The sequence below is a fragment of the Neofelis nebulosa genome, chromosome 4 (assembly GCF_028018385.1).
Source record: "Neofelis nebulosa isolate mNeoNeb1 chromosome 4, mNeoNeb1.pri, whole genome shotgun sequence".
Classification (NCBI taxonomy): Eukaryota; Metazoa; Chordata; class Mammalia; order Carnivora; family Felidae; genus Neofelis; species Neofelis nebulosa.
The window spans coordinates 9,988,081-10,005,902 of record NC_080785.1 but is presented as its reverse complement, the minus strand read 5'-3'; the positions used below and the strand labels follow the sequence as shown (position 1 = coordinate 10,005,902).

The 17,822-nt window shown below is 39.6% G+C and overlaps 1 protein-coding gene across 1 annotated transcript in view; it reads left to right on the top strand.

Moving 5' to 3' along the window:
* The first annotated feature begins 809 nt into the window (after positions 1 to 809).
* The window catches only part of CNTNAP2 (contactin associated protein 2), a 1,972,370-nt gene continuing 1,955,357 nt past the window's right edge, over positions 810 to 17,822 (top strand). The window contains exon 1 of the mRNA XM_058723957.1: positions 810 to 1,329. Coding sequence (XP_058579940.1) covers positions 1,233 to 1,329 — 97 coding nt within the window. The 5' untranslated portion in view covers positions 810 to 1,232. The remainder of the gene's footprint in view (positions 1,330 to 17,822) is intronic.

The window sequence follows — 17,822 nt, the reverse complement described above, 5'->3', positions numbered from 1 at the left end:
CGGAAGACCTGCCGGTCGGACGCCTGATTGTGGTTCCCGGGGGGCCGGAGCTCCGGGAGCCTGTACCATCTCCATCCGAAGGGGAGGAGAGGAGGGAAAGAGAAGGCGACCGAGCGAGGGGGGTCGGTGTCCCCGCAGCTGGGTGGGTGGTGGTGGGGGGGGCAGGGTGAGGGGGGGGCAGCCGGGGCCGGAGCAGGGGTCCGCGATCGCGCCGCAAATCCCCAACTTGAGCACCGCCTCCCGCCCCCCCTCCTCACCCCCCCTCCCCCCCCCCCCCCCCGGGGAGAGACGCGCGCCCCCTGGCTCGGCCCCCGCCCCGGCCGCTGGGCCCGGGCCCGTCGGTGCCTCCCCGCTCCGGCTTCCGATCGAAGCGAGGGCAGGGCAGGAGGGTTCTGACAGCCCGAGGGGCTCGGTAAGGAGGGGAAGGAGGAGGAGGAGGAGGAGGAGCCGGGGTGGGGACTGGAGGGGGCGAGGAGGGAGGGCTTCCCCGCCTCGCCCGCCGCCCGGCTGTGCAGGCGCTGCTGGCGGCGGCGGCGTCTCCAGCTCTCGCTCCGGCCGCCGCTGCCGCCGCCGCTGCTGCTGCCGCCGCCGCCGCCGCCGCCGCCCGGGCGCCGGGGAGATGCCGCCCCGCGCCGCGCCGCGCTGAGGCCGTGCGTGCGCCCTCCCGCCCGCCCGCCCGCGGGGCTGCGTGCTCCCCGCGCACCGGCTCTGCGCGCCAGCTCACAGGCGCCCGGGAGCCCCTCCGAGTCACGCCGCCCGGCGGCGCGGCGAGCGCTCGACCGCAGTGGCCCCGGCGGCACCCGCGTCCCCCGGCGCGCTCCCCTCCGCTTCTGCAGCCCCCGCTCCTCGGCTCTGCCTCCGCGTCCCGTGGTGATTTTTTTTTTTTCTTTTTTCCCTTTCCCTCCCGAGAGGGAGAGGGCGGGGTAGGTCCCCTCCTCTAGCTCCCCCCTCCCTTTCCCTCCCGGTTTGAATTTCTTCCCCCTGGCATTTCACTGGCTCCCGGCGCGCGAGGCAGGAGCCGCACGCAGGCGAGAGGAAGGCTGCGCCTCCCCCGCGGCTCCCGGCCCCGGCCGAACTGGAGCCCGCAGGGGTGCGGGGAGAAGAGGACGCAGCGGGAGGGGCCCGGCTCACGCCCGCGCCGAGGACGGCCCGCCTCCCCGGGAGAAGCCCACGGAGAGACGCACGGCGTCTCCGCAGCGAGCTCCCCGAGTCCCGCGAGCCGGCAGCCGACGATGGTGGTGGCTCCGCGAGCCGGCTGCGGGGCAGCGCTGTCGCTCTGGATTGTCAGCAACCTCCTCTGCAGAGCCTGGACGGCCCCGGCCGCGTCCCGTAAGTAAGCCCCCCGCGAGCGCGCGCCGCGCTGGAGCGGTTTCGGTGCCGCATTGAGGTGCCACCCCGGGGGGTGGCAACTCCGAGGTGCCCTCGCGGCTCTGGCCCCTGGCGTGCGCGGGTGTCTCCGCCGTCACGCACTTGCGGCCACTGCAGCAGAGAAACTCCGAGCCCCGGCGCTCCCGGTGGGGGGGTGGGGGGGTGGGGCGAGACGGGGCTTTGAGGCCGGTGATGCTTCTGGAAAGTTGTTCCCGGTCCGGGAGATTCGTTGGCACCTGCTGGCTTGGAGTGATGAGGGTGGATGGCAGCTTCTTAGGAGTTATTCTTCCACTTCGGTGGGCTTGTTGTGGAGGGAGTTCGTGGCATTTTTGCTTAGGTAGGTCGGTGAAAGGAAAGCGAAGACGGTGGCAAAAATAAGTTGCGTATTTTTATTTATGGTTTCAAGTTAAATGAGCACGCATTTGGGGGTGAGAGAGGAGCACCTTTTGAGCAGTTTGGGCACCCATGGACTTCTCTTACTCCCCTCCCCTCCCACCCCAACAAGTTAATGGCCATATAGTACTTGCTTATTGAAATGGGAGACAGTGAATCCAGTATGGTAACTGAAATTGCTTCGATTCTTTGGCAGTTGGATGTAATACAGTCTAGGACTTGGGACAGGCAAGGCAAACCGTCAGTAATGTAGTAATGAACACATTTCTTAAGAGTTGTCAGGAAAATGATGCTGCTCAGTGTATTTACGTCTTTGTGTTTTAGCAAGCCTTTTTTTTTTTTTTTTTAAGAAAAGGTTGCTGATATTTTCATGTGGTTAGCAAGAGTAGAAAGAAATAGAAGTCTCCAGCCCATCTTCTGAATTGCTTTGGAAGTGCATACTGTGCCTCCGGAGGGGAAATGCATGATCGCTCCTTTGGTCCAGAAAGAGTTAAACACTAGACGGATTGCCTATGAGAATCTTAGGATAACATTCATAAGCACATACTGCTTGTTGTTGGGAGAGAATGAGTTAATTTGTTAAGGAATACTCATGGAGACTTTCGTTTGAAAATAAGTGTTTTCCATTTAGGAAAAAAAAAGTTTCGTGTTTTCCAGAATTCATTGTATGTGTAGTCCTATTCCTGTTTATGAGATCTTGGGATGCATTGATGCATCTTTACACATATGTTAATCTTAACGTTCTTATTCCAGGATGTAAATATTAATAAGAACCATTGAAAAAAGATTTTCTAAGTTGGGCAAAAAAATCTACCTCATAATAATGTCATACGATGAATCACTATTACTGTTTTGATGCATTTTCCCAAGTATTGAATTTGCTTCTCTTTTCTTGCAAGATAGGAAGTCACTAAATGGCAGTTTGTAATGGACCTCAAAAAATATTGTAGAGCGTTTTTTCAAGAGGGTTAAACCTCAAAAAAAGTGATATATTATTAATATTGTATGCCAGTTTTATACCTTTAGACAGAAAATGAAGACACAGTGCTCAGTGTTAATATTTACATAAATATGTAACTATATCCTGAGAAAACTATTCTGATGAAATTTCAGTTCCCATTTCAAGACCTGGTTATATAGAACTCACTGCCACTTTTTTCAGAAATTCAATTCATTACGAGTTAAATTAATTACATTCACTGATTAAAGGCCCTCATATCCAGGATTTTTCCTGGGTTTTGTATTGCATCTTTCTGTATACTGCAATTACGATGGATCCATCTGAAACATTTGCCATGTATCAAGAATGAATAGCATACATGTAGCCACTGTGTTAATACATTTTAAAAACGGTAAAGTTGTTTCAGAAACATATTCTTACTTTCTACAACTTAGAATTTGGTGCTAGGGAACAGCAGAGACTATTACTTTTAAGATAGTGATACTTAGGTTTGATTAAAATTTATTCATTACCTTATTCGTTAACGTACAGTGGCTTAACTAAGATGACCTTTTATTTCATTTGAACTTAAATTGTGTGACCGACACCCAGAGTTTCCCTCCATCCTGGAAATCAATTTAATAATAAGAATGATGTAGACTTTATCGATTGGAACGAGCTTCACATACTCCGTGCTTTAAAATTACATTGAAATTTTACCCTTAATGAAAATTTTCATTTATTATTATATGCAACTCTGAAAAAGAATAAAAGATAGTTATATTCTTAATACTGAAAACACTCAAAGGAGAAAAAAAATGGTAACTACATGAATCTAAGATAATGAACAACTCAACCAGGAGAGGTCATCACGAGACAAAAAGTAGCATGAAAATCTAAAAGTGATGTTTTTATTTGGTACTCATTAAAAAAAAATATGATGACTATGCTAAAACTTTCTGCCCCCCTGATAACTTTTTAACATGGTGGATATTTCTAGAAGACGCGGCTAATATTTTTTTCATTTGATAACGGTACCATTTCAAGTCTATATTTGCTTCTAGCTTATTTCTTTCTCTCTTACTGAAACATACATAAATCTGCTGTTACTGTTAGTACTATGTTTTTGATAACTAGATAAAATAAAGAAGCTCATCTCTAGGATTAAGTAGAGACAGAGTCTAATTTCTTGACACAGTGAGAACGAGCGGCTGCTGAGTGGATAGAATCATATAACCTTCCTCGTAAATGTATACATACGGGACACGTATGCAAAGTTTAAGTAGAATATTTTACTCTTAGGAAGTTGCATTTATTTGAACTCATTTGAAAGATGCTGACGGCTCAGTTCTAAACGACGAGGAGTTTGGGCTAGCATTTGATGAATTTAACTTAATGTTAAAGCATATAAATTTTGACTTAAATAGTGCTTTCTGGTAAAGATCACTTTACATTATTTTGCATACCCGCTAAACCATAATTTCCCTGTCACATTTAAGAAATGTGTTTTTGATTAATCAAATACTTTGTAACAAATACGCTTTTATAAATATATAAGCAAATATAAACATAAGCATATATAGATATACACACAGACATATATGTATTTGGCAAAATCCTTTAAATACATATTATGTAACATGTAGGTACATTATTATTTAATATAGTGTGTATATTACATATTTATTTTATGTAATATATGTATATATTTCTATATTTTCTAACATATCTTCCAAAGAGTTAAAGCTGCTTACAAGTTTAGAGATGGGTCTTTTCATGTGCAATTATTTCAAGTAACTCAGGCAACAATATCAAAAGAAGAGTATACTGATGTGTCTTCTTCTCCAATTTATATAGCACCCTAAAATGGTATATTTGAAATAGTTGAAGTAAATGTAAATATATATAAATAAATATAAAAGCAAAGGCTGCTAGTTTACACGGAGCTTAGACATAGTAATGAGGCTGTCTTAATAAAATGAATTTAAACCAAAAAAAAATGCTTTAGGGCCAGCAAATTTCACTGGCTGATTAGAGATAGGACATTATTTACTTAATTTAAGCTAATAATAAGAAAAGTGTTACTCATTGAAGACAACTGTATAATCCTGATTTCATTGCAGGCACTGATATTCAGAGAGCAGGAATATTTGCCAAAAATTCCTCCATTAATATGGTACATGGCAAAATTGGCTACAAAAAAAAAAAAAAGGAATCCCTAGATTCAGTATAGGTCTTTATTAACTTTTATACAGATGTAAATGTACATCATTTTTAGGTGAGTAACATCGAAGTTGTTTGATATGCATTATATTTTTAAAGCCACACTTCTCATTTTCTTTTTTTTTTTTTTTTTTTAATTTTTTTTTTTTCAACATTTTTTAATTTATTTTTGGGACAGAGAGAGACAGAGCATGAACGGGGGAGGGGCAGAGAGAGAGGGAGACACAGAATCGGAAACAGGCTCCAGGCTCCGAGCCATCAGCCCAGAGCCCGACGCGGGGCTCGAACTCACGGACCGCGAGATCGTGACCTGGCTGAAGTCGGACGCTTAACCGACTGCGCCACCCAGGCGCCCCTCATTTTCTATTCTAGTTTGGAAGATATTTCAAGTTTTAACTTCTTTAAGATTTTAGATTACTCGTCTTAGTTATCAATTCTTCCAGAGAAAGTCTTAATAAGTCTTTAAAAATGAACTAATAAGTCTTCTTGTCTGATGTATCCTTCTTGTGATTGAAACATGAGGTATTTGATATATATCCCCTTGTCTTGCTATTCTTTGGAAAATTTTAAGAATATTTTATTTGTTGAAAATTATACAGTAAGGAGAGTCTAGGCTCAGAAATTCTTAATTCATAGCTAGTGTATGATTCTCTTACGAGTATCGCACATATAGAGAACCAACTTCTGCACGTTTTGTGGTGATTGATATTAATGGGATGGAGAAATAAAACATGTAATTTCAAAATTTTTCCCATATCTAATTGATTCGAGAAGTGTTTTCTTTTGTCGTTTATTGCTACTTGCAAAATTAAAGAGCAGACTACATAATTTAAATCTCAAAACTGCAGTGTTACGGAAATAAAGTGAATGCTAGATTTCCCCGTACGTGTATTGGTATCTGAAAGTGAATATTATCAGTATTTCTAGAGAAATAGATATTTTAAGATAAGCGGCTATGGGAAAAACAAGACATATTTTTACAATCATGTAATGTTTGGCCATTGGAAGAAGTTACGTGTTTATTTTTGCCATTTTAATATGTACGAATAATGATGAAATGATCTTCACTTAGCCTTTAACTTTTCAAATGAGAAACCTAAAGGACAGTCTGAAAGGAACGATCGGTCAAAACATCGGATCTCTCCATCTCCTGGGATCTGTAGAACTTGGATGTCTGAGTTCCGACCAACTAAAGGTGTTGGGATATGGAGGAGCTGCCTCTTTGTCCATCCTGATGTTTCCTTGCATGTGGAGGAAAAGTCCTCTTGTGACATTCTTAGCCTTAGCCTTCCCATGTTAAGCAGAGGGACTTGCCTGGCAGGTGACTTTGGATTAAAGGCCTGTCACGGCTGAGCCCCTCCTTCTTCCTTCCAAGCTGCCTGCAAGAGGTATAGATTCCACTGAAAGACACAGAAGTATATATAGGCTGTGCCTCTGCAATAATTTGTGTGATAAATGAGAAGCCTTACGGTGTTTTGGTTTTTCCTATGGCTAGAAAGTTTGTTTAATTTCAGGATTAAGGTCAATGAATCCCATTGTTGCCACACAGCTAAGCCCCGTTCGGCAATTATTACGTACTGGGTGGTGTTTGCTCTTCACCTGTGACTTCTTTTCTAATCCAGAACTCAGGCAGAGAAGAGAGTGCTATTTGCTGTACCCTGTCAAAACCAAAGATATTAAAATGCCAGCAACAAGCTTATTTAGTATTGAACTAAATGAACATGAGAATATTTTTGCAGGTTTTAAAAATCAGCAATGGAATGAGGCTCGTGTTTTTCCCTTTGAGGTTGAGTTGGAGAATTGGACCTATTCCAGCTATGACCTCCTAGAACCATTCATTCATATTCTGTTATTAGTGATACTCATCTTAGACATTTGGAATACCATTTCTTTATCTCTGGTCAGTAACATTACCATTTTAAATGCATCTTACTTACGGACTTTAGTAGCTACGTGCTCGGTTGAACCTTACCTATTTAAGCATCAGGTGGATTTGACATGCCTTGAGTTGGTAACCACTTCGTGTCCACGTTCCTTTTGCATGGTCATGAAGAGTTAGATATTTTGGGTCGGTTGTTCTAAAAAAGAAAAAAAAGTCTTTCGCACTTCGAAGACAAAGTTGATCATTTCCTCAATTGTACATTTTCATGCCAAGCTTGTTAAACTCTTACTTAGTTCATTTGGGGGGTAGACTATTCATAATAACAGCTTGAAGTAACTGATTTTTTATAGCACTCCAGATTTTAAAACCTCCCGTGATAGTAGGAAATCTGGAAATAAAGACGTGTTCATTGGCTCAGAGTTTGCTTGCTGAAGATACCATATTTTTGGTATACAGCGAAAAGTGCTGAAGAAGTACACAAGAGCTCCTAAGGGCCGTATTCTGCGTCGTACTTACGATTTACATTGGTTTGAAATATCCTCATAAACATGCAGAGTGATGTATTCTTTAACGCTTTCACGTGTAGGAAGGCGGTGAAACTTTTGCCGGGCAAAAGGATCCCCAGGCACACGTAAGGTTCTCCGTCCCTTTTCAGGTACATTCATTCACCCCCTGCTTGGTTGGCGCTCGACTGGTGGCCTTAGTGGTCTGGGAATGTGTATTACAGAAGATGGCAGGGGATGTGCATTAGATGTCACGTGGAAAAAAAAGTATGCGAAAAGAAAAATTTTGCCCTGACTCCTGATAATTTTCTACTGCTATTACAATGTCCGTGATGTCACTCAATAATATTATTCAGAAGGATTACATGGAAAAAAGTAAATATATACACGCCGAATTCAAAAGGCAGGTCATTATGCGCGGAAATACCATGATTCGCCAAAGAAAGTCATGCATTTACCTCTAAGAATGTTCTTGTAAAATAGAAGGTGCTTGTTGTTACCTGTCAACCATACTGACTCGAATGCTTATTTTGAACTAACAGAAAACATATGTTGATTAATTGCATTGCTCTGTTAACTCATTTTGGTAGGCAGCCACCTCTTAATGAGAACCAGATTATTTAGCATCCCTGTAAGTAAATATTTACCTTTATATACTTCATATATTTTTTCAGATATTAGGCAAACTACATGAACAGAATAACTACATGAAAAAATTTCAGCCTAATTATGTCACATGGCAAAATTTTACCATATTTTAAGAGTATCATTTGTTGAAAAGTTTTTAATGACACATTAACCATGGCCTATTCTGCATGAAATTACCTAATTGCTACTGAATTTTCGCGCAAAATTGATAGATTTATGTAATGCGTATGAAACATTTTTGGTTCAAACAAAAATTAATATGTCTGGAAAAATGTATGATTATCAGTTTTCTCAGATGATTAAATGAATATGTTATTAGGTTAGTGGTTCCAATGCCAACCAGTCTAAGAACACATGATCCATTTTTTTTTTTTTCTTTTTCTTTCGGTGTGCCCTTGGGCACAATGACCCCGAGTCTAATGCCACTGTCCAGGCAAATGTTGTTTTACTGTCCAGGCATTTGTTTCTCAGTGAGTCTGTGTATGGCCATAGAGTCATATCTCCCTCAACACAGTATCCCAGACAGGTGTGCATAATCTCATGAAATTTGATCTATAAAGTAAAACTTGATTTTATACTCATGTTATATATACCGTCACCGGCAGTTTTCAGCTGACTTTTGTTAGTGATAAAACTCCTCACTGAAATCACTTAATTAATGTTAAGTGTTCTTTGAAAAGAATATTTAGGAGAATTCATACCTGCCTTATAGAATAGGTTTGTAATGGTCACATCTCCAAAAATAAAATTTCCTCATGCCCGTCTGTAGTATATGTGAGTTTTATCCTGATACCTTATCCTAAGCATGTAAGTCTCTTATGGCTAATTTAAAGCACATGCTATTATTGCTGATTATATATATTTTTTGCTGTCTGGATTATGGGAGTAAGAATAACCATTTTATCATGTCAGTTGACAAACTGTGTCAAAGATATCAGTGCGCCATATTGGGTACTTACATTGTTTCTATTATTACCAGTGCAAAAATAAGCAGCTTCATTCCGATATTTATATACTGATGTGTTTATTTGTATGGAATCAGTGGCAAAGAATGAGATCAAAGAGTTTATATATTTTTTCTTTAATGAACATTTCCTGATTGAGCTCCATAAATTTGTAATAGATCATGCATTCACCACCAATGAATGAGCATCGTTTCCTAGACTCTTGGCATCAGTAGACATTTTTATACTCTAAGAGTTTTTTGCCCGTTGATATGAACAGTGTTTCTTGAGTGTTGACTTCAGGTCAGGCTCTACTCTTTAGATGCATTAACTCTTTTAGTCCTTAGACCAGTGTTCCGATCAGCAGATGAGAAAAGTGGGCAGACAGAAAAGTGAAGAAGCTTGCCAGGCCACGCGTACGATCTATCCCTCCAGTGTATGCTCTTGACCATGATGCCTCAGGCTGAGGGAGAAATCCTATGTCATTGATTTCCAGTTCTCTGACTAATATTGAGTTTCATCTTGCATGTAGGCAACATTTTAAGGTTAATTAACTGCTTGCATAGAGTAATAGTGGGGAAAAAACCTGTTATTGTAATGTTTCCATTTCAATGATACTAATGTTAAATAATACCACATAAGATGTCATTTATGTTCTTCCTTTTCATAATAAAGTGATTTTACAGTGTAATTCTATCTTTTGGGTACTGTTAGCATACATTAAAAAATTTTTTTTTTAATGTTTATTTATTTTTGAGAGAGATGGAGTGCAGGTGGGGGAGGGGCAGAGAGAGAGGGAGACACAGAATCCAAAGCAGGCTGCAGGCTCCGAGCTGTCAGCACAGAGCCCGACGCGGGGCTCGAACCCACAGACTGTGACATCATGACCTGAGCTGAAGTCGGACGCTTAACCGACTGAGCCACCAAGGAGCCCCACTATTAGCATACGTTTTAATGGTCATGTGTTGAAAATATTTATTAAAAAAAAAAGAAAGTATTTATTGAAAGCTGTGTAAAATATTTGCTGAAATGCTTTGTCAGATATTAATAAAAGCTGTTTTAAACTGATTCTAAGGAAATTTTGCAGTCTGTATCCGAACCATAAATATTACTGACGTTACTAAGTGTAAGTGATGATACCTGTGTAATCTATAACCATCGTTTTCAGTATCCATTTCATGTAGGGTCTAAACCATAAAGCTTTTATTGAGAGTCTTGTTGAGAGGAAAACTTCTTGGACTCGAATGGTAGTGGGAAAATATTTGTCTCCAAAATATTTGCCATTTCCAACGCTTAAATATTTCTTGTATCTGTTCCTGCTCTCTTTCCTGCTACTGCGACTCTTGAGAGGATCTTCAGCATTTGCCTCCAGACATTAAATTAGTAGCCTCCCTGCTTCCAGCCATTTTCCTCTAGTTTACCATCAGTATGTATTCCCGACATACTTTCCAGAAACCCAGATCTTGTCCTAGGAGTCCACTTCCCTGGTGCTTGCCTGTCCCTTTGACGCAAACTCCCCCGGCACCCCATGTGTACCCCATGTGCGCCCTGTGACCTCACCGTACTAAACCCCTTCTGGTTCCTCCTTCCCTCACACTCTTTTCCAGTTGTGTTTCTCTTTTGCATCCTCACTTACGTTCTGTCCTTCTGGAACACCTTTTGCTGTTTTATCCATGCTGATTTAGGGGAAGCTCACTGATGGTCCAAGCCTCTGGCTCTGGAGCAGATTTGAGGTGCTGTCACCTCCCTGTGGTGATTTGGTCTCATCACAGGCAAAATTCTAGGAAAATAGTAAGGGAGTCGAGTGATGTCAAATAACGCACGTCCTTTTCAATATTCAGGTGGTAGAGTGAGAAATCATCACAAATTACTGACAATAGAAAAACGGCAAGAAATATATTTTTAAAAGATAGAACACAGATACTTACCATCATTTATACATGAATATTAATCTGTTGTTTCAAGGGGAATAACGAAACCTGCTGTGAAAGCTCTGTGGTTCCTCCAACCCTTTTTCCTGCATGGCTCTATTTTGCAGCATTTTCTGCCCTTCACTTAAGCCATATCATCGGTCAGACTGCTTGGACTGCCCTTTTCAAAACACGGTTGTTTCAAAGAAATACCTGTAATCTGCATGCAAATCAAAGACAGATGTCAACAAAATAATTATTGGGCCTACCAGGTACTTCAAATAGAGTGCTTAAGATGTCAAAAAAAATCTTGTAAATGGTACAGGTAGTTGCAGAGAAAGTTGATAATTATATATATTTAGTTTATAATAATCTTCGCATATTAGTTGATTTTTGTCAAAGTGGGTATGGGATGTCAGGGAGTTTCATTTTGATTTCTAATATGACAAAAATATCTTTGGGGAGTGCCAAAAATAGGCCCTTATATTTTGTTTCTGTTTTAACTCTCCACATCCCTGCATTTGAAACTCTGTTGATGTTGCATTTCAACCTGAAGATATCGCCCAGCCTGCAAGATCCCTGCCTTTTCAAGGTCCGCCCTTCAGGCGAAGGCTCTTCCCAGTTTTATATCCTTCACATCGACTCCCCCTACGTCTGCCTATTGGTAACAGAAGTTACTCCTTTTGTCTCATCCCAGACTTTGCATGGACACAGCCTACACTTTGTACTTAGGTTAACAGGTATAAAGGCATGGTCGTATTAAAGGAACCAGACTTCAATAAGCGTCTTTCATCATAGCAGGTACTATACCAGTTACACTGAACTTATTACATGAAATTAGTCAATTGCCTCTCTGCATAGGGATGCTCAAAAAATTGAAAGCTCACTGGTTTCATTTTTATAGAGTTTTATCAAGTTCTCTCTTCTACTGATACAAAATCTGTGTCCTCATAAATCTGGCCATTGGTTGGAGTTGGGCTTTTCAGGTAATAAAAGCTTAATATTTACCCGATATTCTACTGCCATAAAATATTTGAAGACAGACATGATAGTATGATTAACTATAATTTTAATATTTTGTCACTATTTTTATAGATGGCTAATTAATATGTCAAAGATTAATTCATCCATTATGGGAAAATGCTGCACATGAGCGGCATTAAATAAATACAAATGCATTGAACTAAAATGGGTTTTGTAAGATTTGGATATAAATTGTGCATATAGCTGGGTTGTAGCACAAAATACAGATATGTTTTATTAGTTGTATTTTTATAGCTAAAAATATTGTAATCAGGAGTAATATAATTTTAATATAATATCAGTTACAACAAAGTTTTCCTGTAAATAGTAATTCTCATAAAAATACTGCCCTAAGACTGACATGTCTGTATGAATCAAAACAAAAATGAACCAGGTAAGTATTTCAGAGGACTGTCATTCAAAAGGAAAAGGGCTGTTAAAGTTATTTTAAAGTATAGTTTATACCTACTTGCTCAACATGAAAGGCAACATCTTCTTAAATTTATTATTTGTCCTTTGTCCAAAGTATATTAAGAAAGTGTTACTGCAATTTGATTAGTCTTCATATTGTGAAAACATGGCTTCGTGTTACGTTATCAGTATATGCAGTGATCTGAGGCGTTTTAGTTTTACAAAGATTATATAATCACCCCAAATCTAAATTTTGGAATTTAAAATGCGTGGATTCTACACATTTTAGATTGCAAGTGGAGAAATTAAAGCATCGCATCCACCTCTGAAAAGGAAGTTTTAGAACCTTGTAAATAAACACAGCATTGTTCTTTTATCAAATTGGCACCAGCCTTTTTGTAAAAGGCTTTCAGATCTGTTGTTTGCTCCTTTATATGCCTATAATTACACCATTCAGAGCATCTCACACTGTGTTTGTTTCTACATATTGCACTTTCGAATGACAAATGCCCCCATGGTGGAGCCAAAGACAAACCATGTCAAATGATGGAAGTTTCTGGCTTCCTTCCTGAAGTTGACAGGTGACAACAGTTGCCTAAGAAATTGTAAAGGAGGGACCACTCGGAGATGTGCTGATCGACATCTTTGGGAGAAATGAGTGACCTAGGCCTGGAGCTAAAATGATTTCCTATTATTTTATTTATATTACTCTTAAAAGCTTCCACATAACACATTCAGTTTTCCAAATTTTAGTAAGAAAAAACTGCCATTTAATAGTGTGCTTCTGTAAGTCACACATGCAGGGTTTCTTAACTTTTATTTCAAAATTATTTTAACCGTAATATTTCACCGTAGTACGTTGCCTCAAATCTCCCTTTTATTTATTAGGCATGTTAAAATTTAAATTAAAATTATAAATCATCTCTGTCGGTCCAGAAGTAAATTTATCAGTAGGTGATTAAAGTCCTTCCCATTATGGCATTTTAGCTGGAACTTAGAGAATAAGAAGGAAGTAGCCAAGAAAAGAAAGAGGAAGAATGTTCCAACCAAAAGAGGACAACCATGCATTTCGGACATTGGTTTAAGTTTAGACTTCACCGTGATGAGGAGGTGTTAGGTGGCTTTGGAGTAAGACTTGTGTAAAAAATGTAGTGAAAAGAAAGTTTTGGAAGAGTAAATGGCATTGCTCAATAGTTTATCAACAAATAGAAAATAAATCTCTGTTGGGTTGAAAATATAGACAGTAAGCATTATCTTTAAATCAGAATAATTTAAGTTTTATCAGTTTTGTTTAAAAAAATAAGCATTGGGGAATCCTTACATTCTGTGGATGAACTTGACTATCTAGCAAGTTGACTCTCTAGAATACAAAGCATCTAAATTGCTATAAATAGAATATACACCATAGATTTGGGTATAGGGTGGGTAAGTTTTTCCTAACAATTGCTATTTTAAACTCCTTGAAAGATTTTGGAGAATTTTATTTGTTTCTGTTTTGCTTTGTTTTGTTTCTTTGTAAGCGTGTTTGAGTGTATGAACCAAAAGTAGTTGTAATCTACTTTGGTTCAACCTAAAATGGCAAATTTGGTTAGTTAGACTTCACTCAATCAAATAAAAATCAGAATGCTATATGTGAGTGTTTTATGTATATGTCTATTTACTGTCTGTGGCAAGTTTCTGTATTTTCAAAGCCAGTCTCCATACATGTGTGAAATAAATAGTCATTTATGAGTGTCCCATCCTGGACGCTCCTAAAGTAAAGGCCACTGTAATCTAACGTTCTGTGGTCATCACTGAAAATTAGTTTTATACTGATTACCTAATTAAATGTGTTGACGTTGATTTGGTAAAACTATTAATGATTTTCAAGAGGAATCTACCTATTCTTGTAGACTCTCTTGTAATAGTTATGAGCAGAGACCAACATGTCAAAAAGGCTGGGTTTGGTTGTCGGCTCTGGTCCTCAGCGACCTTACATGAATTATCGTAACTTTTGAGCCCCGGTATTCTAATGTTTAAAATGGTGAAGTAACAGGGCACCTGGGTGGCTCAGTCGGTTAAGCATCCAACTTCGGCTCAGGTCATGATCTCGCAGTTGGTGAGTTCGAATCCCGCGTTGGGCTCTGTGCTGACAGCCCAGAGCCTGGAGCCTGTTTCAGATGCTTTGTCTCCTTCTCTCTCTGCCTCTCGCTTGCGCACTCTCTCTCTCTCTCTCAAAAATAAATAAACATTTAAAAAATTTTTAAAACCGGTGAAAGACTTGCCATAAGGATCAAATACAGAATGGGTGGCTTAGTTGGTTAAGCGTCCGACTCTTGATTTTGTCTCCGGTCAGGATCCCAGGGTTATGGGATCGGGTCCCGTGTTGGGCTCCGTGCTGAGCATGGGGTCTGCTTAAGATTCTCTCTCCCTCTGTGTGATGCTAAGTGAAATAAGCCATACAGAGAAAGACAGATACCATATGGTTTCACTCTTATGTGGATCCTGAGAAACTTAACAGAAACCCATGGGGGAGGGGGAGGGGAAGAAAAAAAAAAAGAGATTAGAGTGGGAGAGAGCCAAAGCATAAGAGACTGTTAAAAACTGAGAACAAACTGAGGGTTGATGGGGGGTGGGAGGGAGGGGAGGGTGGGAGATGGGTATTGAGGAGGGCACCTTTTGGGATGAGCACTGGGTGTTGTATGGAAACCAATTTGACAATAAATTTCATATATTGGAAAAAAAATAAAAAAAATTAAAAAAAATAAATAAAAAAAATTAAAAAAAAAAGATTCTCTCTCCCTCTGCCCCTCCCCTGCTTGTGTGTACATGTGTGTACTCTCTCTTTCAAAACAAAAACAAAAACAAAAACAAAAACTGATATATACAGAATGTGCAATGACTGGCACTTGATGGTAGATTGATTTTAGTTAATTAATTTTGTTAATTTAATTTTTGGGGTCATTTTTGAACACATTAAATATTATGCAGATCTATGAGTAAGTACTCAATAGAGTCGATAAATATTGCAAAATCATTTGTAATTGCTTCATTTATTTTTTTCAGTTTTTAATTTTAATCCCAGTCTAGTTAACATACAGTGTTCTATTACCTTCAGGTGTACAATATAGTGATTCAGCAGTTCTACACATTACCCAGTGCTTATCAAGAGAAATGTACTCTTAATCTTCTTCACCTATTTCACCCATCCCCCCCCCCCCCGCCTTTTGTTCTCTATAGTTAAGAGTTTATCTTGGTTTGTCTTTCACTCTCTTTTTAATTTCCTTGTTCATTTGTTTATTTCTTAAGTTCCACATATGAATGGAATGAAATCATATGGTATTTGTCTTTCTCTGACAGACTTACTTTGCTTAGCATTCATTACAATCTCTAGCTCTATCCGTGTTGTTGCACGTGGCAAGATTTCATTCTTTTTATGAGTGGGTAGTATTTCATTGTGTGTGTGTGTGTGTGTGTGTGTGTGTGTGTGTGTGTGTGTGTCTTCTTTATCCAGTCATCTATCAGTGGACACTTGGGCTGCTTCCTTAATTTGGCTATTGTGAATAACGCTCCAGGAAACATGGCGGGGGCTGGGGGCATATATCCTTTCAAATTACTGTTTTATATTCTTTGGGTAAATACCCAGTAGTGTGATTACTGGACCATAGGATAGTTCTTCTTTAATTTTTCGGGACCCTCCATACCGTTTTCTATAGCAGCTATACCAGTTTAGATTCCCACCAACAGTGCGAGAGGGTTCCTTTCCCTCCACATCCTCGCCAATGCTTGTTGTTGATTTTAGCCAGTCTGACAGGTGTGAGATGATATCTCATTGTACTCTTGATTTGCATTTCCCAGATGATGAGTGATATTGAGCATCTTTTCATGTGTCTGTTGGCCATCTGGATGTCTTCTTTGGAGAAATGGCTGTTCCTGTCTCAGACATTTATTTCATAATGTGGTAGGGAAGCTAAGGCTTACATTTGGAACAATTAGCAAAGATAAGACCAGAATGTTATCTGATTTCCACATATCACGTGTAAATGGTCAAAAAATGAGATAATAATATCGTTCCATTGTCTTAAGAAAGACTTAATTGAAGGAAATAATGCATATATAATCTATATTAATTTATAATTTATTGTATTAATTTGTAAATATATATGCTAATGCTATATTCTACACACAGATTAATACTTGAGTCATTTATTTAAAAAGTATACTCATGTTAAAAAGTGTGGCAGAAATGATTAGAACAGTATAAAATAATGTATTTAGTGGAGCCTATTTTATAACGTGATAGGTGTTCACTTACCTTACTCACAAATGTTTCTGGAAAACCACAACATTTGTAAATTAGAAAGTTTGTGGGCATGAGGAACATATCCAAAAGCGAAAACATTTTTACTCTTAACTTGTCAGCCATATGTGCAGACAGGATAAAGCTCGTTTTCTGAAGTATGATGGAAAATAAGAAATTTGACAATTTTTTCCAGTTTTGAATTTGACTATCCAAGTATCTGGAAAGCTGGGAAATCAGGCAGCGAATATTATTTTAAGTCCTTGAAAATCAGTGCCCATGATATTTGGAGGTTCAGCCGAAATTGTTTATAAACGTCTTTTTCATTATATTAGTCAAAATACTTGAGTGTCTTTTAAAAATAGATCACTGTGGTAAACTCTGAAGATTAGAGACACTTTGAACACAGGGTCTCTTACCTGAAGAGTTTTACAATCTCTAGGAAGGTAGAAAATATTTATAATTAAAATTTTAAAATGAGCAACTTTTCCAGTAGTAAAAGCTACGTGATTTCCTTGCAAAAAAGGCCCAGGCAAAATTAACAATTACATTTTGTTACATAGATAATGAGGGTATGAATTGGAAATGATAGGATCATAAAAATGGTGGAGAAAGGTGGTCACTGGAAAATTATATTCTGAGACGTATTCTAGGGCCTGTCAGCAGTTGCTAGTGAATTCTTGTCACTGTGTTTTCAGTGGCTCAGAAAACTTCTTGGGCCCATCTGCCAGACCATGACTGGGTCCTGCTTCGCCACCAGCCTGAGTTGGTCCAATGAGTTTATTCATCAGTTTCTGTCTGAGATTGGTAAAGTACGCGTAGCAGACATTCATTTTCACAATTTCCAGATTCCTGGCCATGGAAACGTAAACCCTTAAGATAGATAGTCAGTGAATTTGGAAAACATTTGTTTCTTCCCCTCCAGAAATTTTGAATATTCATTTCAGGAAATGGAGGAGGACTTAAAATTTCACCTAGAGAAAAAGAATCTCCTCTTGTGGTTTTCCTTGTCCTCGTTTTCTTATTTCTTGTGTCGTCGTCTTCTCCCTACTCGCACCCAACAGGAAGATGGATAGGGTGAGGTAGAGAAAACGTGAGGAGGACACTAATGAGAGAAAACACTGGTTCCGATGTGTTCAAATAATAAAAATTAGCAGTAAGACAACACAGTCCTGACTTACATGAAATTTCCTCTTTCTCACAAGACCATGTGGTATCAGGCATAAAGAAGTGAAACACTGCTTTCACTCTGAATATTACATTTATCATTTCATACATTGAGACAAAATCTATTAAAA